Source organism: Centroberyx gerrardi, chromosome 13 (assembly GCF_048128805.1).
Source record: "Centroberyx gerrardi isolate f3 chromosome 13, fCenGer3.hap1.cur.20231027, whole genome shotgun sequence".
NCBI lineage: Eukaryota > Metazoa > Chordata > Actinopteri > Beryciformes > Berycidae > Centroberyx > Centroberyx gerrardi.
In genome coordinates, this window is record NC_136009.1 from 12,153,089 (window position 1) to 12,177,832 (window position 24,744).

At 42.5% G+C, this 24,744-nt stretch overlaps 1 protein-coding gene across 1 annotated transcript; it reads right to left on the bottom strand.

Annotated features, from left to right (window-relative positions):
- Positions 1-6: 6 nt before the first annotated feature.
- Positions 7-24,519, bottom strand: kcnn1a (potassium intermediate/small conductance calcium-activated channel, subfamily N, member 1a). Its single transcript, XM_071896315.1, has 8 exons — positions 24,130-24,519; positions 21,186-21,281; positions 19,171-19,589; positions 8,080-8,221; positions 7,013-7,123; positions 6,565-6,692; positions 3,762-3,831; positions 7-312 (listed from the first exon to the last, which is right to left on the bottom strand). The coding sequence occupies exons 1-8, from the start codon at positions 24,517-24,519 to the stop codon at positions 7-9; spliced, it is 1,662 nt and encodes a 553-aa protein (XP_071752416.1).
- Positions 24,520-24,744: the final 225 nt, after the last annotated feature.

The window sequence follows — 24,744 nt, forward strand, 5'->3', positions numbered from 1 at the left end:
CCGGGGTTATCCGCTGTCGGAGGAGGTGTGTGGTGCCGTGGAGGGTGAGCGCCGCCGGCGGGCTGTGGAAGTCCAGGAGCGCTCGGAGCGTTCGGAGCGCTCGGAGGCTAGCGAGGCGGGCCGGAAGCGGTGCACAAAGCCGTCCAGGAAGTCCTGCTGCTGCTGGGTTATGGCTTGGGAGATGAGGCAGGGCAGCGCCTGCAGGCTGCCCGTCACCGAGTCCAGCTTGTCCTCCAATGTGCCGATGCGCTTGTCCAGCTCCTCGCTGCGCTCCTGCAGCTCCGACACCAGGTCATACATCACATTCTGGGTCTAATGAAGGAGAGAAAGTCAATGTGTTTGGGGAGGGGCAAGAACAGGAGGACAGAGAGGGAAGGGGAGGAGAGCAGGGCAGGACAAAGGAGGGGGAGGACAAGAGAAGGGTATGAATGAAGCTGTTTACAACTTATTATCCACAAGTGGAGGTGCAACAAAGCAAACTTTCAGGAGAAATAGATATAAAAAAAATTTAAGAGATAATCAAATTATGGGCCCTTAGAGATTATCAAATGTACGGTAACAGAAAGTTTCATGGGTTTAAGAGTACAAATCAATCAAATGAAAAGATACTGCACCGGTTCTAGGTACTATTTTTTACAGCTGTAAGTTTACCATAGGAAATATATCTTAAAAACAGTAGTGATTGGGTGTCTGCTGTTCATGTAATAGCTCACAGAAGTTCATAGCTTACATGTGGAAGAAAAAAAACAACTGTTCTCTGAAACAGACTTTCTGTCTGAGGGGAAGAAAGAAATGACAGGAACTAGTCGGAAGGAGAGATGAATAATTTCAGCAAGTCAGCATAGATTCTATCTTCTCAAGGTTGTAACAACCAAGTTCTGCTTTTCCAATAAATGTATTGCCACAGCAGTTCTTTATGACTTTAGTTAGTTGTTTGACACAGTAAATCACATAGTCAAATACCTATGAAAAACTATGGCAAAAATCTGATACAATTTTTTCCTTTTATTGTTAAGGTGCTGACCACAGTGGATCCACTAATGGAGGCAACGTTATGTGATACATTCAGACATTTTCTTTGAGTTTTTGGAGAGGAATGTATCTGAAAAAGGAATGCAACGGTTGTATTCTGACTGTTAACATTATAAAAACAGATCTGAAATTGGTAATTAAATAACCCTCAATCATTTATGCATTTAGGCAATGAAAACACATGTCAAAGTGGATCCAAAATTGTTAGAAAATAAAACTTAAGACAACGCGCAATCATTCAGAATTTTAAGGATATATATATATATATATATATATATGTACATATATATATATGTGTGTAAAACTGTAAGGTGGAATTTCCTGGATCAGTCCACATACTATCTACAGCCTCTGACCTGTCATACTCTCATCCCACTTGTCACACTTGATGTCATATTATCTGATGAAGCAGAGATGTCATAACATCTAACATTAACTTAAAATATTGTCATAAAAAATCTGACATGCATCACACAATTTTTTTTAGGCCAATACTTTAAACCAGCTGAGATAATGTTATGGAAAAACCAAAACATGAATGATGTCATGTTAGAACAGTGATTAATTACAAACGGACTTTAGATTTAAATGACCAGGCGGACCACTTACTCAAACTAATTGGTCATTTTTCAACATTAACATCAAATAACAGCCATGTCATTATCTCAGGCTGTTCAAACTGGGTGGAGAAACTACAACTGGCCTCACAGACCTGCTCCACTCAGTAGCATGACTCACTGATCAGACTCATTACAACTGAAATGATTAACTATATAGTAAGGATCTGATACTAACAATACACTGGATCTAGTACTGAGTCTTCAAGTGAGATTCAAGTGTCAATTGTCTTGATACTTAGTGGAGTTATCTGCCTTATACTGCCTAGTTTTAAGACATTAACACTTGTTTAAAACTCCTGAAACAAGTGAAACTGCATCGGACATAAGTGGAATTATCTCACTGCATTGGTAGAATTTTTCACCTGTTTCAAGAAAAATAAGGTTATAGGACTGAATACAAGACTAAATAACTTGTTAAGATGGACATTTTTTACAGTATACAGTATATAGTTACCTCCACTATTACAACTGTTTCTAAAAAGAACGTTTCTTCATTCCTTCCCTTAAGAAACAGATTTAACACTTACAAGGTTTTTACTGCCCCACAGCATAAAATGACATGAATATTTCTGTGGGGGTTGTTGGTCAATACCGATGACTCAGCGATTACTTCACCAGGTGCTGAGATTTCTGACTTTCAAAACTCACTTGCGTACTCTCTGCTTTGGAGCAAAAAAATTCCGTGCCCATTGGTATTCAAGACTCTCCCAGTCCCCTCCACACACACCCACCTACTCGCATTTTCAACGATGGAGGACGGTGCTCTGAGCGAGTGACAAGATATTTCAGCTACAAAGGCTAAAAAGCCTCGCTCGCAAGCCAAAAAAGCCAATGACAAAGCAGTATTCTTATTACAGTATTGACCTCTTCACTAGACGTTTCTGTTGGATCTCTGTTGTAATTAGCTATAGCTCACTCATCTCTACTGCGAAAATGTAAATTTCATCTGCAATGCAATTCCATACTGGTCGCTGATAGAGCTCAATAGAGGTCATAGCTTACGTAATGCTCCTTTAAGCTGTTTCCCAGAAATTTGTGCACTTCATGCACAATTTTGAAATCAATCACACTTTCCTTGTCTGTGTTTCAGGCAGAAATCAAGGAGTTGCATCACTATAGAGACATAGGTAAGCAGCCTCAAGCTGAACTGCTGTAGGATGTACACAGAGGGATCTGACCAGCAAGCAGAGGAAGGGCAAGTAAACACACATTAAAGGTGCTGGCCTTAGAACCTTTTAAAATAGACAACGGGAGTGCAAATGCCATCCACATCAAATGAGGCTGCAGCCTTCCACCTCCCTTTGAACCCCCTCTCTGCTCCGGTGGTCAGCTGGCTTCTATAAAGCAGGACAGAGGCTATTGAGGCGGTGGACAGGCCGCATTCAGCTTCTTGCAATCAGATACTGTTTATGGTGTATTTTCAGGGAGTTCTCCTAGGGCCCAAACCGAGAAGATTTAGTCTTGCCGTAGGACACAGGCTCATTAAAATATAGCCTTCTAGGTTTTTGGGATGGGACGATGTATAGAAATTCAATATATCGCAATACAGAAATGGGACAAATGGGGCAGAAAGATGAATCGGGATATTCGTAAAAAAATTTCTGCCGTAGTAATCACAAGTGAGACGGCTTGCCCATCACAGTTTCACAAGCTCTCCACTGAAATTATATTATTTGCATTTTCTAACAACATTTTTAAATTGTTTACATTGTAGCAAGCCCATGCAATTGCAGGAAAGATTTGTGGCAGAAACATAATTCTGCACAGTTATACTTTGTTGTCATTGAACTTTTATTTATGACATCGTATTGTAGTTGTATCGAGTCATGAACCCCATATCGCGTGTATGACAAGCATATCGTCCCATCCCTATTAGTTTTACCAGGTAGGGAGCCACCAGAAACAGGCAATCCATCTTGGGTCTCGACCCATAGTTTGAGATATGCATGCTTATACCATGATCCACGTCAAATCCTGCAACGTATGACTGCTAGTTATTTAGATTTCTATCTTGTCAGTCACCTCACTAATTTTGCTACTAGACTGACTAACCTGTGTGAAAGATTTAAGATCTCGTACCCTAACAGTTACATGAGAAGGGAGCCTCACCTTTGCCAGGTCCACCAAGGTGTTAGCCTGATCGTTGAGTTTCCTCTGCTCCATCTTCACACTGCGCAGTCTGGGTGGAGGCACAGGGAGGTTGGAGAGGGAAGAAGAGGGGAGGAGGAAGAAGAGGACAAAAGAAAGAGGGGAGGAGGAGAAGAAGAAGAAGAAGAAGAAGAAGAAGGGGAGGAGGGAAAAGAGGGGAGGAGGATGGTTCGGGACAGTGGAGCGCAGGGAGACAGGTTGTTCGGGGGTCATGGAGGGGCAGAAGGGGCCAATTGGGTAGAGAGAGGGAGGAGGAGGAAGAGCGACACATCTTTTATCAGGAGAGCTCTCTCACTGATGACATTGAAGAGAGAGAGGGCAGCCTGCATGCATAATAAATATATAGATACAAGCATTCCCAGTCTTGGTCAATGCAGTACCAACCAAAACATGCAAAATTACGGAAGCATACTACGCTCATTGTGAAAAAAACAAAACCAAAACAAAACCACTGTGTTTATCATGTGTTATCATGGTCTTTTTCTCATTATAACAAGATCTTTTTCTCATAATACTGTGATGCTTTAAGTTATGATGAAAGCCTTTTTCTTTTAATTAAGAAGCCTTATTTGCCATAATGAGAAGCAGCCCTGATACTGAGAGAGGATCTTGTTACAACACAAAAAGAATCTCCATTTCCTGAGAAAAAAAATCTCAATATAATGTGGAAAAATTTTTTTTTTTTTTCAGCAAGAATGCAATATGCTTCCATACAAGTAAAAACCCCAAATATATGTTTGAAATCAAAACATTCCCAACCCCTTCCCACCCAAAATGGAGAGAAAAAGACATAAAAAAAAAAGGAAAACGATGACATGCCCTCTGTCAGTGCTACACACAGCTCAGTGGTCGGACTTCAAATATACACACTGGTCATTCAGTAAGCGTGCAGTGACTGTGGGCGACTCGGTGCACTTGCGATGAAATGTGAGTCTCTGAGTGTGGTGTTTTGTGTGTGTGTGTGTGTGTGTGTGTGTGTGCGTGCGTGTGGATGCCACAGATATAAGATGACGCTCGTCTAATTGACACTGCTGAACATGCAGCAACATAGACATTTAAAATAACTCGTACAATGTGATATTGGACATGTATTGTGAATGCCTTCAACATTGTGCCTCCTTTTCTATGACCCAATACGTTATGGCACTGTTATCATTTATGTGCATAATGTGTCATTGTTAGTGGTGGCAACACACAGCCAATGTCTGGATGTGTGAGAGGAAGAATTTCCCTGTTCGGCAAATTATGAGACAGGATGACATTCAAGGGCATTTATTCATGTGCAAATCAGTATATCAGAGCGGAGTGAGACTGCTCGCTCACGGCTCTATCTCTGTGGGAAACCGTTTCAGCTCATATGTGTCTGTTTGCGTGGCTTTGTTATGCCTTATGGCTGTTGAGGAAGAGGGGCTAAAAGCTCTAACAGTGACCCCTCATTAAAGCAGCACATAAAGGCTACTTTAATAATACCATTTAAAGAATCTTTCCTAAAAAAAACCCTGAGCCACTTGTTGTGCTGCGTCTCATCGTGTCATGTCATCGATGCCATTTTTATCTCACATAAGAGACGATGGCCTTTCAAACGAAAGAAGAAGAAAAAGAAAGAAAAGACACGTAAAAGTAAACAAAATCAATATGGAAAACAACAGCAAACATTTCAACCTTTGTAGAACTACAGTACAGTACAGTACAGTGTGTGTGTTCATATCATCACAACATCATCAGGAGTATAGGATGAGTTCTGTTGATGCAGGTTAATATAGCCCCCAGAGCAGCTATATTAATCATGGGCAACATTATACAGTACATGGCAACTTCATAGATGATTATGAACCGCTGGCCAGGCCAACAAGCTCCAAGCTCATACTGTGCAAGATGCCTTTCTCTCACACGTTCTCTCCAGACAACCCACCACTTTCGACATTGGTGGCAAAATGTTGATGCTTATTTTTGTGTCATTCCATTCGGGGGGATGGGAGGGGAGGAGGGAGTAAAATGGAACACTGAAGTAAAGGAAAAACCAAAAACGATTCAGCATCCAGCATTTTTTTTTTTTTTTTTTTTGTTGATAACAAACGCTTTTTTTTTTTGTTTTTTTTGTTTTCATGCATGTCAAACGCAGACATGGAGAGAGAAAAGGAGGAGGAGGATGTCGAGGAAACAGAAGGAGGAGGATACATAGAAGACTCAACTTACTTCTGAGCTCTGCAGTGATAGAGCAAAACAAAGACAGAACACAGTACAGAGTTTTAACCCCACGACATTCACGAAACGAGTGAAACCATTACACTTCTCACTGTAAGCACAGGGTAAAGGGGGTCGGAGGGAGAGGGGGACGGGGAAGGGAATAGGAAGGACCATTACAGTACATTGTGGTGTGTGTGTGTGTGTGCGTGTGTGTGTGTGTGTGCGTGTATGTGTGTGTGTGTGTGTATGTGTGAGCATATAACAATCACAGGTAATGGTACACTAGGAGAGGACATTGTAACGAACACTAGAGGTGATGCTACCAAATATTCACAACTACAGCTACATTCCAGTAGTTTAATAGCGATACAACTATTAAAATACCACCTACATATTCTCTAACACGGATAACATTAAAGACAATAACATTAATCTTATAACAAGTACTTTTCCGTAACATAGTTCTAGTTTTTGGGCATGCAGAGTGGCTCCCCTTGATGGCTTGGCGGTGTATATTTCAGTCAAACTTTTCATTACAAAGCAGATTTCATAAAACAAGAGGCAATGCAGGACTTACTGGTGAATGGCTTGGAGAAACTTGCGCTGGTGTTTCCGCACCTTGGCATGATCTATCTTCTTGACCAACTTGGTGTGTTTGTAGATGAGCCATGTTTCCCTGAGTACATTGGCAGCTGTGTTCTTTACCTGTGAAGCGAGGATGGGAATGATGGCACATTTAAGGAGAGCGCAACGTGCACAGTGACTGTTCCAAGGGGTCATGCCTGTTTGACATGCTACAATATGTAATTACAAACTCAGAAACCCGTCATTAACATTATTCTCTGACAACAATACTACAAAACATGATTCAGAACAAGTGGCGAGTTCACAATCTTGCCACTGTTTCATATGATTAGCATCAAAGTAGCACATTTGCTTTGACAGTATAATGAGAACACGCTGAAAACAACAGCGATATTCCGTTGCAATTACTCTGCAAAACACAGCAGCACACAGTGACTCACTCGTTTGCAGAGTTGTGTGTCCATCATGAAGTTGTGGACATGCTTCTCAGCCTTGGTCAGCTCCAGCTTCCTGGCCACCACTGCAACCACCAGCGCAGTGCAGCCAGCTCCCTGTTGCACAAACACACGGTCAGGCCCCAAACACCTCAGCCAAGACAGGGCCATTTTGTTTATGCTGTATGTCTATGCTGGTACAAAATGATTAAAACGTGTTGTGTCTGAGGGTGCAGACAGAGGTTTTTGAGGGGAAATGAATTGTGATTCTTTTAGTTTCCATCAGGAAATTCGGAGCAGGTAAAAAAACAACAACAAAGAGAGGACTGGGTGAAGAACTTAAAGCGAGAGGAGCTATAAAGAGAGAAGTCACACACTTTGTCACAAGTAGATGATTTATTTGTCTCACAGATTGGAGCTAGGCAGAACTTAGCTACGTTAGCTAAATGTGTTTTAGCCATCCTATCAGTGTTAACTTAGTGAACTGAATGCCACTTAATCTGACCTAAATGGATGGCTAAATATTAATAAGTTTAGTCAGCTATATAAACTATATATAGCTGATTTATATAGTTAGGTGGCATTCAGTTAACATGGTAGATAACGTTTTTGTTTTGTTTTCTTGCCTGCTTTCCTGATGGAAACCAAAAGAATCCCAATCTATTTATCCTCAATAACTCAAAAAACCCCAAACACAACATTTTCTTAGTAATTTTCCTCCAGAATAGACTTGTTTCAAGTTAGTGGTCAAAAGAAGTACCTGATATGTTGTTGTTTACACTGAGTATCATATATATCTTCAAAAGCCTACATCTTTGATTTTAAATCAATAAAAATTAACATATTTATCTTTCACCAAGCATTATAGTTGCTAATATGAGGTTATGTTGATGATTTTCATATTTGAATTAACTGTTCAATGCATAGGCTATATCAGGTATTTCACAGTGGCTTCAAACATGAGGCAGCCAATCAGAACTGGGAATCAGTTTTATAACTAATAACCAATCAGTGGCCTTGTCCAGTGAGAATGTTGTGAATAATATCTCTGCGTGACGGAGAAGGGAACCTACCATAATCCCTGTAAGCAGACACACGCCTTTCCCACAGTACGTGTGTGGTACCATGTCCCCATAGCCAATGGAGAGGAAGGTAATCGAGATGAGCCACATGGCTCCCAGGAAGTTACTGGTCACTTCCTGTTTGTCATGATACCTGAGGTAATGAAGATAAGAAGAAGCGGGAGACACCCAATCAGTGAAACTGGACACCGCAACTGGAATGTGAGCATGCCAGAGGATGGAGTGGTGCTGTGTGAACCAAACAGGGGTGGCAGGTGGAGGAGGTGGAGGTGGGGAGGAGAGACGAGGAGGAAGAAAACATGGTGCAGGGTGATTGACCTGTTTTGTCAAGCCTGCATCTAAAAAAAGCACCCCGACCCATTCTGGGGAACAAAAATGGTAAGGTAAAAATATATACTCGATGAATTTGCAAGGAATGCTGTCATACATTCCTGTCTTTCTTTGCTTTGAAGTCAATTCTCTCTGAGGTAGTTTAATGGAGATACATGTTTAATGGGTTGGGAAATTAAAATGACATGTTGGCAGAAAAAAGAAATTTAAATCGTTTCAGTTTCTTTAAGGAATCTGATGGAATGATTCCGAACTGAGAGATCTCCGGGGAAAAAACACTGAACATGTGTGTCAGTTTCAGTGTCTGTCAATAAAAATCAACTTGGTAAGATGAATGATATGAAGGAGCGTTTAAAAATGGGTATGAAGCCAAATCACTTACTCTCGCTGTGAATTAGCATAGAAATTACAATTTTGGAAAACATGATTGGAATGACAAAGAGACAAGCCATGTCGCTGTAAGTGACTGGATAAAGAGCATAGTGCGGGTCAAACTTGATTTGAATATGACCACCCAACCAATATAATATCAATGCATCCAAAAATGCATGTACTGCGCCGTTCAATAAAAATAACAATTGGCCTATCGGTCACATTTTGCTGCAAATCTTCCTCCATAGAGTTGATGCTGCCCAAAAAAGGTTTGGCAATGCAAATCATCACTTCAAACATGTTGTCTGCTGAAAATAGCTGACAGCCATGCTTGAATTGTTAGTCCAAAGGCCCACAGCACATATACAAAGATATTTCTATAAAAAGCATTGTAAAAGTCTGCATTGATGATGACATTTCCATACCTTTTGCAGCATAACAAAGTCCATCACAGAGGCAAACCTGCCTGATCCACCCACCCTCATTCAACTTTACTTGCCTGATTATTCCCAATGGGCTGTCTAGGAGGAGATTAGATAAGACTTAATTTTGGAGTTAAAATCAAATATTCATTCAACACTATGGGACAACCTCTCACTAACATCCATACTGAGAAGACAATGTAGATGGAGTCTAATTTCTGGGATCTTACAAAGGCTTTTCTAAAGGGGATTCTGGCTAGGCCAATCATGAATAGCTAATGGCTTAAAACTATCCAGCAGTGACCCAGCATGTGGAATCAAAATGGCCGGAACAATCACCTCTAATTAGTGCACAAGTACAGTTTGGAGCACCTGGGGCCAGACTGTGAACTTCTTAAGTTTTTCTTTCCACAAAAAGACAAAGAGCTGAGTTGGTTTTGCAGAAATGCCCACTCCTCCTTCTCCTCCAAGACAGTTCACTGCTATCAAATGTCATAAATGAACTAATCATGCCTTCTGCAGTTTAAAACTCCCACTCTCAAGTTTCTACTCATGCTCAAAGTCAGGGGGAAAAAATAACTCTTAGCACTTTTTTCCCTCAGAATGACAAAAAAGTGTGTGGTCTGTGGGATTCAAGCTTCTTAAATGACATGCAGAGAAGCAGTCGGTACAATACCATGCAGGAATAAAAAAGATGTCCGCATCCTGCATGCTGAAAAGCCAGTATATTGAGAGCAGGGGAACGATGGGAAAACCTGGGGTCCATTTAGAGATGAAAACCATCTCTGACAAATATTGCAGTATTACCAAGTGGAAGGGGAGCGTACATCTTCTGGAATGGGCTTTCATTTGTAAACAGAGGGGTAGGATTGGACGAGTAACAAAGGAAGAAGCTCATTGAATTTGACACCCCTGTCTCTTTTACCTGCATCCCAACACTTCACCAGCTGCCCTTTGATAGCTGCCAGGGGGCTAAACTTGATCAGCTGGCTAAATATTGTAATTACAAGTGACTAATATGTTAATTTCATTCAACTTGTCATCAAAGCGGGCAGAAAGTGAGTCATGCCTTCAAGACAGGCAGTGGTATGACGGAAATTTCTAGAAGTGCTGTACCTTTTTAGTATGGTGAACAATGTGTTACAGCGTAATACAGTGGCCTCCTCTCTGTACCAAATATAACTCATCAATGAGCGTGACAAAAAATTACATTATACGTCTTTTTTTAGCAACAGAGTTAATTTCTAGAGAAAGTCTCCCGCTACAATATCTTTTTTTTCTAAAGGAGGGTATGGCAATATCTTTTTAGCACAAATATTTCCATAATTCTGTCCTCTGAAAAGGAGAGGAGGACAGCAATACGGGAACAGAGACAGAGGCTGGGGAACTAATCAATAGCATTTTGAAGCTCTCAATATACTGTGTCAAGTTTTGGAATAGCATGGAGAAGAGCTGGCACCACTTTCAACCTATTCCGGGACGAGATGTATATGTCTACAGAATACAGTTGTCTCCCACCCTTTTAAATTCCCCCTGACGGGATACTCTACAGGAAAAGCGTTTTTCTGGGATCACTTACTCAAATATTTCAGAAATGACATTATTTATCCAATATTGTACGAAAGAATACTGTAATTTAGCTCCAAATGAGCTCTGAAACCTTGGACTTTAGCATGTGATTTAGTGGTGGGTGAGGGTCAGAGGAGGGAGTACAGCATGATTCACACGCTCAACAACACAGGTGTCAATTTCTAAGGTTCATACAGCTAACTGAACAGGCAAAAGTCTTACAATGATATTAATCAACACAAAACAGTACATACTATCATCAGCATCTGGCATTTCAACATAAATTCATCTTAAATTCAAATTATCACCAATGTATCGACTAGTGACCTCTAAGGATCAGGTTTACATTTTTCATTTACTTGCCCTCGTAAACTCATCCCAGTGTTTTAACCCGGACCATCTCCTCTGGCATTTTTCATCTCCCTCTGCCATGGCGGGGGGATGAGCTCACACCAGAGACAGATGGCCGGTCCTGAGGACATACAGTGGCAATAGCTGACAATACATCCTCTGAACGACTAGAGGGAGGAACAAGAGTGAGGGATCAAATCAAAAGAACCCCCCCCCCAACCCAACACACACACACACACACACACACACACACTCACACGCACACACACACACACACACGCACTCCATCAGGAATATCTGAAGGGTTTATTCAAAAACACTATATTTCCATTTTGAGAACAAAAAAAGTTAGCTCACGTCCATCGCTCAGTATTTCAAAAAAAAATATAGATGAATGCAGCCTAAATAGCTGCTAATTTCAGCAGTTTTCCATAACAAGCTTTCCTTTCATGTCAACAATCATTTTGCAAGTGTAGGTGTCACTTTTTTGAAATGGTGGGGGCATCCCGCTGAATGAATCACTTTATTTGAAACCTGTCAAACCCACATGACAGAGATACAATACTTTAATATAAGGATTATAATGCATAATCTTCTTCCTAAGAAGAGAGAGTTGTTGGAGATATCACACAGGTGACTGTTACTACTGTGCTTAAAAAAATGCACATCCAGCAGAAAGAAATAACTGTATTATGTATCTACTGATATAGACAAGACATGCAAGATCCGATTCTACACTAAAAACAGTAATTTGACCTTCTTCCGCAGAAGCGATCACATCCTTGCTTCTACTTCCATCCTCATGCGCTGGCCAACCACTACAGCGAAGCAAATGAGTTTCTCTAAGTATCCACATGTAGGGTATCAGATTAAAAAGACTCTGCTTAACATTCTGCAGCTATAGCCTGTGTACAATAACAGCATAACCAGCACTTCCCCTCTTTCGCCTGTATTTCGGTTTCGCATCAACAAAAACAAATTAAAAAGATTTTTCGACGAGCGTAAGTCTTGTTGATATAAATGAATTTGAGCACTGACTGAGATTACTTGGGGACAAATATGTTGGGATGCTCCTTGGGGAGTGTGTTACTTGCAGTAAACATGAGCAGATAGGATTAAACTCAAACTGATGATGACCTAATTAAAAAACTGCAAACCTAATAGTGTTTTCGCAGCACAGCCAAAATGCAAAGCAAGCAAGCAGCAGCAGCAGCAGCAGCACACTGCAAATGGACTCCAGCATGTTTCTGCATGTTGTGTTTGTAAGATGAAAAAAAAAACATTGTAGTTGTTACACTGTTAGAAGAAGAGAGTTCTGCAAAAACCACGATAGTCTGTTGAAACCACGAAAAGCAGTCCAACCAAACTAAGAGCTGATGTCTGAAGGGGGACTGGAGGCAGACCTCGTTATAGGTGTTTTGATACATTAAATGTAATTTCATTCAAGATTTCTGAAAACCAGCAAACTAGTTAAATCTGAATTTCAATGTTTTCGATGCAGTGCATGTAATAACAATTTAGGTAAAATCCACACCAGAATTCCAACATCTAAACTTTAGATTTTAATTTGAATTAAATTTGAATCAATTGAAATTAATTTAATATTAGAACAATTTATGTTGCCTTCTTTCATGTATGTGTCACAGCATTATGTCAGGCAAAAGAGCTGATTCAGCTAGAAAGATGTACAAAGTTGTTGTTTGATTATTGAGTGGACAAACACATTCATACCTGGGAACATCTCTGTGTACACCGCTTACATGGATTTGAATCTAGCTCATCCTACTCTTTTACATCTGTCCTGTGCGGACTTCCAGAGAGTCTGCCAGTAAAATTTCCCACAGTTTATTGCACTGCGGATATGATGATATAAAAGACATCGGGTGACATCGGCCCGTCCCATTAGCCCCTTTTATAAAGTCTCGCAGCCCTGCACCCTTGTGAACTCACGTTGAGCACTACGTCAGAGAAAAACATAGTCCATCATTGGAGTCGGGACAGTTGGGTTCAGTAAGTGGCTTGTGGTTAGAGAATCCACCTCTCCATACACTATGTAGACACATCGCAAGGAAAACTGTCTCCTGTTTGAAATATCACACTTCTTAAATCTCTGATGGGTCTTTCAAAACACTCAAAGCCGTTCTCGATGTGTCTGTTTTACAAAACATTTACCAATACACAGGATGTGATATCGCAATTCCTTAAGCCATAATCCAGGGCAAACATTCATACAGAGCCAATTAAGATGTCAAAGGAATGATGTACTAACCCAGCGATGGCGACCATGGAAGACATCAGGCTCTGGCGTCATAAATCTACAAGACCATTAGACAGGCAGCACCGTTAACCTAATGTAAATGTTAGAATGTGAATATGAGTATGTCACTGGGTTTTTCAAGTGGGCTCCTCCCATCACAGATGTTTTATTAAATTAGGCCCAAGACATGCCCAATAGGCTCAACAGTGAGTTCTGACATCCGCTAGAGCCACTCTCAACTCTAAACAGAACTAGTCAGCTACACCCTGCGCTTATACTTAGGCTTATACCTAGTTCACAACATTAACCAATCATTTTTAAACACACCATTGCTCACCATCTGGTTTCCTCAGATATATCCTTCACTGTCCGCTTTAAGCTCCGCCCATGAAGTAGTAGTAGTGTTAAAGTTGACTTTGCTACAAGCCCTCGGCATCCAACCTTCATGGGGTGCACACTAGCTTTCCAACCCTGCCACTCCACCTCCACTGCTGACTCAGCATTTTCCTTTCATATGCCTCATCCCCAAAATACACAATCTGCTGTGCCTCTGACCACAACAACCAAGTCTGGCCTTAAGGTAGTGCTCACTAGTGCCTGAAGGGTTGTCAGCTGTCTCTTCAATCTCTGCTCACCCTTAGCTGCCCTTCAAAATGCCTGCCCAAAAACAAGTTTTAATACTTTCCTATCAGCTGGTGAATTAATTTCTATCTGTTTGTTCTCAATTGCTGCTGGTCTGAGACTCTTGAGCATTTGGTTGTTTCACCAGCTGTTTCATCCTTAGGAGGGACTCATTTAACAACCTGATAAAATATGTCTAAGAGTAGTTATGGTTGAACATAAGGGACAGGCAGAGTCCATCCTTACTTGCCAACTGTGATTTTGGGCAGATGGATGCACATCTGACTCGGTTTGCCTCCATACCCCCCAAAAAATGCAGATCCTGCAAATTTTAATCTGGGATCTGTAGACATCAGCTATATAAGAGTTTTGATTCTCTTCAATAGGTAGCATTTGAGTTGCCATGACTGTTTGGGTTTTAGAATGCTTTCTTTTAACAGTGTACTCCACCATGGACCAAAAAAAACTGAAAAAAAAGAATGGTGGCTGAACCTGAGTTGCAGAATGTGGTGCAAGAGTCAGGTGCATTTCTGCATCCAATGCAAAAACAACAAAAAAAAACTTTGGCAGGACGACATTTGAAAGAACGTAAAATGCTCATTCTTCCACCTGTCTTCGAGCAAAGACCGATATTTGTTCAGCTTATGATCCTCAATGCAGATCATATCTATGCATTATCACTTTCACATTCCCCTATTATCAAAACATGCTTTGTGGGCACTGTGTACTGCTTTGCCCATAAGGCTGCAATCATCACTATGCATGGAAACACACATAGTTTAACAACACATGATGTTATCAGATCGAGTCATCAAACCATAGAGAATCCACTCCTCCTTCAGATTGTTATTTTAATCACATCACATCCATTTTAAGCGACCTGTATAGAATCCATGGTCTCCGTGTAAGGAATGTAAATGTAAATTTTAAGGGAATTTTGTGAAAGGTTTAAATGAATGACTCACGCAAAGCTGTATCAGTATTTCAGATAAGCATCTTGAGCTGTCCTAATGTCACAATTATTTGTATTATTTCTTTGTTTCTACCTATTGACACTTCACTTGAGAGTGTGTAAGACTCTATACAGCCAGTTCACTGTCAGTCGTAGCCTGGAATCTGCAAAGTTGTAAAATCCACCTGAATATTTCATGTAAACCACACACTTGGCGTTAGTGTGACAAAGTTCAAGTTGCACCGGTGTGCGTATCTCTGGTTAGGCGTACGGGCGGCCTGTCCTTGGCTGGCATTGTTTGTATCTGGTGGCTAAGCGATGACACTCTGGATGTCAGACGTTGGGAGTAGGTGTAGTTGACTAGTAACTCAAGCCTGATAATCCGGCGCGGCGCAGTGAGGGAAAGTCTGCTAAACTTTCCGAAAGCTTGTTTGTTACATGGCCTACAGGTCCTCACTGGAGGGACGAGGTGAGAAACAGCAGTCTCACATCGCCTCGAAAAAGAGTGTTTTGTTTCAGAGTAACAGATAGAGTCAGAGTCAGAGCAAGAGAGAATTAGATAACAGTTAAAGAGAGAAAGGAGCGAGGACCAGGGAGGCAGGCAAGGCACGCATGCAAGTGTGTAACTGAGTTCTGGCTGGATTAGGCCTGCTTGTTATGGATAAGGGGAGGCAAGGGGACAGGGAATAAGTAGTCGGGAGAGATGAGGAAGAACTGCAAAGCATGCCACGTTAGATGGGTACAGTCGTAGGAGATCTGCAAAGGATCAGTCAGGAGTAAGAGAGAGAGGGAGGGAGCCTTATGGTAGTGAGGGAGAAGCCAAAAGAGCTTAGTTAAGGAGCTTAGTTGAGGTAGGTTAGCTCTGAAGATGGGCTGTATCAAGAAAGGAGGGAAAGGGGACCAGTGACCAGTGTTAAATCCATCTACTGTAACCATTAGCATTCCTACCAACTCCACCCTCCCTCCACCCTTCCATCCCTCTCTGTCTCCCTGGTTGTGTGTCTTTCATTCCCCCCATCTAGGCATTTTCCAGATAGACTCCGTGCTCGTCCAATCTCACACCGTACTGCCCTTTGATTGGCTCAGGAGCGTGGTCAATGTGACAGTGTAACAGCGCATATATATATATATATATAACAGAAGATACACTTACAAAACTCACACACAGCACTTTGGGAAACAAGCGCCTCTTTTTTTTTTCCCCCTTTTATTTTCCTTGGAGTGATGGGATTGAGAAGTAAACATGAAAACTCCCATGCTGTTTCGATGTTTACCAGAGGAGGGGACGAGGGGGATGAGAACATTCAATTCATGGATGTAAACTAAAACTGGAGACGCTGCATTCACCGCAAAACAACCTCCTCCTGCAAGAGTGTCTCCATTTTAGAAACTGTGCAAGAATGGAAAGCAACACCCTCACTCACCTCCCTAGCATAGGAATGTGTAACACTGACTCATTACATATAGTTGGCAATAGAAGCCATGCTGTGCTGGATTAGTAAAACACATCCCAAACCAAAATCAAATCTGACATTAACAATTGTGTAGCGCACAAAATGACTTGACATTTCTCCTCTCCTTTGCATACTCGGACATAGTTTTATCAGTATGAATACGTGTTGCAGGACTGATACTGTCTTGACTTCTGGAGCAGAATGAATCATCTGGGGGGTCTGAAGCAACAAAAGTCTGTGGAAGACCATTACAACATTGTTCAATTAATTTTGTGAAGGGAGACACATAATGGGATGGCAATGTGTGTGAACACAAAGGACTAAAAAGCTTTTGCTCCTCGACAAATCTTTGGAGTAGCTGCTAAAAAGACTCAGTACAATATGGATCTATAACAATTGCATAAGGAAAGGGAGTAAAAAAAAATGAGAGAAGACAAATTGCCCTCTGGCACACTCGTGAAGGTGACTTGAAGGAGCTGCTCCATTTTAGCACAAACTCCTTCCTCCTCGTCCTCCTCCTCCTCCTCCTCCAGCCCTTACCGACCTAACACAAAACAGTTAACAAAGAGACGCTTGCTTCAAAGTGCTGCTCAAACCGCAGGTCTCTGCTGTGCTCCTATAGCCGCTAAAAGCCTGGATGGATCTTGTGATGAAATCTTGTTTTCTTATCAGAAGGATGGTGCCACATTCATGCCGACTAAAGGGCCTACCTAATCCTCCTTTGCCATACTGAGTTTGGAAAGGATCATAGGTTAATTGTTTTAGGGGGGGGCTGCCCCTTCTCCCGCTACCACCCACCCCCTCCCCAACCCCGCTCAGGGCAGCAGTGGCGCCAGCTCGGTGCAAAATGATAGGTTGGTTTTCCACGGCTAGAGAACGAGGACTCACATGGTATCCCTATGGAGCAGCGTAGTGGGGAAATAGAAAGTACAACAGAACATTATACAAACACACACACACACATACACATGCACGCGCACACACGTACACATGCGCGCACAGACGCAGGCACGTTTGTTTGCACGCGCTCACAGTAACACACACACATATAGACACACACACACACACATACACAAAGCCACTCACCTTAACACATACACATGTTATACTGGAACTGAAACAAAAAGACTAACGGCATGCACTGCTAATGGACGGTGTTTGGCACGGAGTGTGTTGGTGTGTGTGTGTATGTATGTGTGTGTGTGTGTATGTGTGTGTGTGGTGAGCAAACCCACAAAACAATCTATCTTGACCCTATTGGACATTCTGGGTTTCTCATCTAATCATCTACTCAAGTCTTCTATCCCCAAATTAACCATAGCATAGGATTGGGAATGTGCAATGTCAAGTATATTGTATTACTCTAGTATGATCCTATGGAATTCCCATTGTATTTGTTAAGACACTAGCTCCATAGGCCATCACAAAATATAACAACGCTCTATACTTGAGCCAATCCGGACCATTTCATGGTTAAATCTAATTCTGAGAGCAAGAGAGAGAGAAAGAGAGGGAGAGAGCAGCGGTGACAATAAGATTCCCAGAATATGAAATATAATAACTCCCTTAGCCGGATTATACAGAGACACTCCTAATAAGCATTATTCCGTATCCAAACTGAACAGCGTGTTGTTTTGAACGTGTGCCAACAAAGTCTGGTGAACTTGGATGCCAGCTACACCTCACTGTCCTGCCTCTGTGTTCCAGTGGAGCTGGGGTCAAAGGTCAGCTGCTGCTTTCACTGCTGCTTTCCCTGCGTGGTTCAAACCCACCGGCCAAGAGTTTGGGGGGTGCCGAGGCTCCGAGAGGATCCGGGGATTTGGCGTGCGAGGGGGGGGGGGTGGTTAGTGACAGGTGTTAACAGAGGGAGACAGAGGTAGGGGAAGGTAGAGGGGGGAGGGGCTTAGTAAAAGCAGGCAGAGTGAACTGTAGGAGAACAATCACACTAAGCGGTTGTGCTCCGTGGCTGATTGACCGGCTGGCTGGCTGACAGACCGATAGCAAAGCCCCATAACTTTTCCAGCGCGGCACGTATACAGCATCGTAACGGGTCTTACAAGAACTGCCGTTGGATCTTCCACTCTCCACCCACCCTACTCAAGTCCCCCTTCCACTCCAACTAAACAAGATGACTTTAAAACATCAAAGCTGGCATTAACTTCTCATTTCCCTATGCAAATGCAAAACGAGAAAGGGAAAAAAAAAAAAAAAAATGCTTTTCATTTTTCCCTGCCTCTTTCATTTTCAGTGAGAATCCCTGCTGCCCCCTTGAGATGAAGCCTGATGCGCAGTTTTGGGGAGAAAACGGGTTAGGGGATCCTGGGGGCTGCTCCGCATTACCAAAACAAACCATTCAGCAAACAAACAATTAGACACTCATGAATTATGGACAAGCCATCTAAAATAGCAATAAAAACAAGGAGTAGGGAGTCGTGGAGTGATTGCTGAGCTAATGAAACGCAAGTCGGGTTTTTTAACACTCAGGCAGTGGAGTGTGTGTGAGTGTGTGTGTGTGTGTGTGTGTGTGTATGCCTTTGTATGTATATTTGTCTGTGACCTAGGCTGGGGATGAGCGACGGAAAAACAAGGTAACACTGAGAAGCGTGGGACAAATAGAGAAGAAAGAGTGAACGAACGAAGGTGTCTAGTATTCCACAACGGGTGATTGTGCATCAGCCATTTTGTTTTTCAGCTTAGCCCCCACGAACATCCACTTTTTTTTTCTTTCTTTTTTTTTTTACCCCCTGTGTTTACCTCTCACAGACGCGCACGGTCCATGCAGCAATGATCCAGGAGGATATACTGAACACCAGCAGAACAGTTCCCGGACAGATGGTCATGAGGGTCTTCATGACGAAGCGCGTGTTGAAGTTGATCTTGTTGAGCGCGCCGATGCTGCGGGACGAAGCGTCCGTGAACAGCTTGCTGTGGAGTAGCATGACCCTGCCGATCAGGTAGAGCCTCAGGAACATGGGGATGGAGAGGATGATGTCCACGTCGGCATCCGCCACCGACGGCGTGTAGGTGAAGGCCAGCCGCGCCGTCCAGGTGAAGACGTACTGGCCCGGGATGGGATGGATGGCACACACCAGCAGCTCCAGCACGATGAAGAAGATCCGCTCGTACGTCATGGCTATCCTCCAGTCATCCGCACCATTGTCGACCATGAACAGCTGAAGGAGAACAGACACATGCCGAGGTTTTTTTTTTAGTTTCTTTCAGCATTCTTCTATAGATTATCATCCACATGTTTAGTTTAATGTTTGATATTCCGGCTAATTTTCCTCTTTAAACTCCATAACCCATTAAAGTTATTCATGTCTGTCTGTAAACTCTGTAACAGGAGAGCATGATCTAAGACTTGTTTGATGACTCAGACCTGTAATTACTTGTTGTCATTTAGCTAACCATGTGGCATGTACTCAGAGCAATTTTAAACCAAGGCAGTCACAACAAAATGATAGAAATACACTGAGATGCAAAAATAAAAAAAACAGGCTGGAAAGAATGCATAAGGATATAATATCAATAATCTGGTCATGTATATAGGTTGCAGACTTCTAGAAGTCAATGCACAGTGATGGTTTTGGACTATATATTGATAATGACTACTTGATTAAAACAACCTTAATCTGTCCAAATTCGTTTGGGCAACAGGAAATTGAGGTTCTATATATAAAGAGGATTGAAGCTCTTTAACTGTTCATCAAAAAAGGCTAAAAATACCCTCACATTAAAGCTGACAGTCTGCACTGATGTCACTGTCACTGAGTCATTTTACGTTCAAAGTGATATATTCATTATATGTGTACGTTGCTATACATGTATAATATGCAGTATTATGTATATGCAGTAAAAAGTGTAGAATTATTATTAGCACAAAATGATTACCGCAATAATTACTTTGTAACTACACTGCACAAAAATGGAGTAAATCATGTGAGGGAAAAATGATCCCCTCAGTACCTGGGTTAATATGCTGAATCAGTCTTTATTCTTTACACATGTACATGGAGAGAGGACTCTAGCGTGTTAGTCATGCAATTGTAGAGCAGTCTCTAAAGAAAGAGGATCTTAGACTTCAGTGCCACAAACAACTTGTCAAAAGAGGGGGGTACAGCCTAATTAGAATATGTTCCAGACTAAGTTCCTTCTTATCAAACTGGTTCCAACTGATTCTTCACATACACACACAGACTGTTAGCATTTTTAGCAAGCTGACATTTTAACCTTGTGATGCACTTTCGTCTGCGACTGATCCTGAAACTCTAACTTCCTACTTTCACATGTCTGCACACCACCCACGCTTCACTCTATCACTTACGACATGAAAAACACAATACACACAATTTTATTCTATCCTAAAGTTATCTATTTCTACGTTATTTTATTTCCCACAATCAAAACAGTATTCCAGTTACCATTAATTAATTACCAGAAAAGAAAAACGTATTTATGCTCAATTGTTTTCATTTGATTGGTTAGTTGTGGGTATACACTCTACAACGTGCCTCTATAATCCTCCCTGCTGACCTGTTTTCCTGCATGCCTCTAAAAAAACAGAACAATCCAAATGTGTTAATAGGCACCATTTAATCTAATGCAACAAGATAATCAAACTTCATTACACTGCCTGCTTTACTGGAGCCCACGAAATGTCCTATTCCCCCAAATCAGAAATCCTCCTCCTCATCATCATCATCACCACACTGAGTCCAAAAAATGAAGGTATAATGAAATTGTGTTATTTTCCTCTGCAACAGACTCACCTGGATTTCCCGGGCATGGTACATTATTATAAGACCAAGCAATATAACAGTGGAAAGGCTGATAAGGCATTTCAGTGCAAATGAGTACGAAGATTCCTATGGTGAGAGACAAAAACACGGAAGAAATGATTAGAAATAGTCAAATTATTAAACAACACATTTTTCATGACAATACACCATCTATAAAAAAGCATTAAAGACTGTTCACCTCTGTTCCTCGCACTCTTATTAGCTGCAATAATAGAGAACGTGCACTTTTCCATATTTGCAATGTCTATATTCAACCTCAACAGACAGCAATACAGTTACATTATCACTATATGAGCATTGATTTCTGCATTATATTCTGCAGCTAAACAACAAGGTGAAATGAGGTAGCTGAGAAAAAAGAAAAGAAAAGCTAAAGCTGAGCAGCTGCCTTTAACACCTTTTATATCTTCTAGATGGAAGGAAGCAAACATGACTAAAAAAACTAAAACTATCGTGAAGCTTAATAACTCCACTGATTAGAAAAGCCTCCTGTTGAAGAGACTGCTGTAGTAGTGTGAGGTTGAGAATGTTGGCTTGGGGGAGTAAAATAAATATCCACACACAAACACATGCATAAGTACATACACAAACAACACACACACACAAACACGCACACACACAACTTATTATTAGCTTTAAACGCTAACTGAGAGCAGATAATGGGGGTTTTACACACAAACAGCACAGTCAGGACACTGTTGCTAAACAATGCAGCTGCAGGTGTAGGTGCAGCCTGAGATTATCTATGGACGCTGTTCCCCACCATCTAAACTACCAATTAATCAAGCCCCAGCACTAACAGGGGGACTTTCCGTTTAATGGTAGGTGCAGAAAAGGCAAGGCTAGCATTAGCAGGAGGCCACCACAGTGAGCGGCGCCGGTGATAAATAGGCCAAGCGGACGCTGGCGCTGCAGTGGTGTGTGTGTGTATATAGGGGCCATAGATCTTGGAAATGAGAACCTGTACAACTCGAGTCCCCCCTCTCTGTTGGTAAAATGCCATTTGATAAATCAATTTAACAGCCATGGTGTAAAAACGCCGCTCTGCAGTAGGCTAATGATTGGAGGGTTGTTATGATAATCACGGCACCCGACAACAAATGACAAAAACAACAAGTGGAAACATCGCTCATAATCGTCACGGCGATGACAGTGAGAGCTGCCCAATATTACTCTGTCCTTTGGTGGTCCATGTTAGGGAATGTATTTTTAGCTATCAACTAGATTGCTTTGCCCCTCAGGTCCGCGGCACGTTCTCAAGACACTCTAATGTCTGAAATTGTTTTGAGAAGTCCCCGGTGAAATAACATTGAGTAAACCAATTAATCCACCTGCCAGAGGTTCAAGGATTTTTCAGTCCCAGCGCTCGCCGCCCGTTAACGTGTTTCCCTCCTCCAGGGCTCAGAACACCTTGGCTGAGCCTCCACCGCCGGGTGTGTGATGTGACATGCGAGATGGAAAGTGGACCATCCGCGGCACACGCTACCCGTCTTAATGCGGGAGGGATGTTGTGCCACTCAGGCACGGGAGGTCATTTCCATTTCAGCTGAGGTCAGCTTGATGAATGGCCTGAAACCCGCTCAGCAGCGGCCCTTCATAGACAAACCTATTGGCTTTCTTAAAACCCTATAAATCTTCCAATAGATTATCTCACATCACCAATTAACCTTATCGTACTGACACACACACACACACACACACACACACACACCTACATGCAATCAAAAAAACATTCAGAAAATAGAAAAATGGGACAGAGCAAAACCTGAAAAAAACAATCCATCCCTCATGATTGTTAAGCATTGTTCAATCTTTACTCACATACAGACTGCGGAGTTAAAAAGGCTGTATGTTTTGCTTTCCAGAGATGAAGCACTTTGCAAACACCCATGCTTTTGACCTATTACATACTGCTGTGCACCAGTAAACAGCCTAGTAAATACTGTGGTAGAACCTGCTCTGTGTGCGCTGACACTGAGTGAATTATATTCTCCCCAAAATACCCTGACATAACAGAATTGATTGGCTGACACAGGAGGCCAATGGCGGGTCATGGGGTGGCGACCAGGTCAGCGCGTCCCTGAAACCAAACCGCCCTGCTGATGTCCTCGCTCCCTAGTTCCCTTTGTTCCTAGTTTTGTGGCTCCGTCTCGACTCGGATCAGCGGTGAAAGATACTGTCAGACAGTTTGAAGCATCTGACTCTTCTTTCCCATCTTTTATTTCTATTGACCTTTCTCTTCATCTCTACTTGTCTTCATCTCCCTCTCTCTTTTTTCTCCTCCTCTATCTCTCTCCAAACGGCTCCATCTCTCTCTCTCTCTCTCTCTCTCTCTCTCTCTCGCTTCATCCCCTCATCCCCTTATCCCTCTCTCCATCTCTCTCTCCTGCTGTGAGGTAGTGATTTTAGATGTTGGCTTCAAAGGGAATGACAGAGAGCCACAATGCCACCAGTAGTGGAAGCGGTCCTTTGGTTAAACTCCAACCTGATGCTCAGACTGAGCAAGTGAAGCTTCTGAATATTTAAGAATAATCTAACTCATAACGATGCCTGCAGGCCTACAATCGAGATTCACCCAATAGAATACTGTATAAGCCATACTTTCAAATTTTATGACAAACTATTTGTCATAGTACAGATCTCGCAAAATCGCTATGAATAAACACTCTTTAGATCTATTAAATGTGTTAATAGATGTGTTAATAGATGTGTTAAATCTATTTGTATTTGTGCATCATTCCCACCGCCATTTTCAAATAATTTATGTCAATGTCTGCTCTAACAATCCCTCCAAATAACTCTGACAGCAACATCAGCCACACAAACCCACACAACTCAAAAAATGAACAATAGCAATGACAACACACAATGCTCTCCCCCCACACACACACACACACCGACACGCGCTACCCACCTTAGTGTAAACCCCCCATGACAGTTCTGTCTCCGTCACCATGACAACAATCCCAAACATCCCGAAGATGAGCGCGTAGTCGCTGAGCCGCTTCCGCTTCTCGAACAGCGCCCTCCGGTGGCCGAGCTTGTAGCCAATGTCCTTGTTCTTCTTCTGCGGCGCCCCGCCCCCGCCGCCCCCGCCGCCCTCCCTGACCAGGCTCTCGTTGGACGCCTTGCTGGGGTCCTCGCCGCCGTTGCCCTTGGACACCACCACCTCCAGGCCGGAGCTGTGCAGCGTCTGCAAGGGCTGCGTCTCCGAGTCGAGCTCCGCGAGGTTGCGGCGCGACGAGGACGCCAGGCTGCCCACTAGTGGTCTCACCACGCCGCCATTGTACTTGCAGGTGTTCATGGCTATCTGAGGGAGTCGGCCGCTGCTCTCGGAGAGGGAGGGCTTGGATCCAGCATGGCTCAGCTTCTTCTGCTCAGTAGTGGCCTGCGCACAGGAAGAGGGAGAGAGAAACACAATACTATCACACCAGAAAGGGTCCAAACCAGCAGTATGTCGAAAAGACACACAGGTATAGGCTTTAAATAGAGCGCTGATGTGGGAGGTTATATCTCTGTGGCTCTTGAG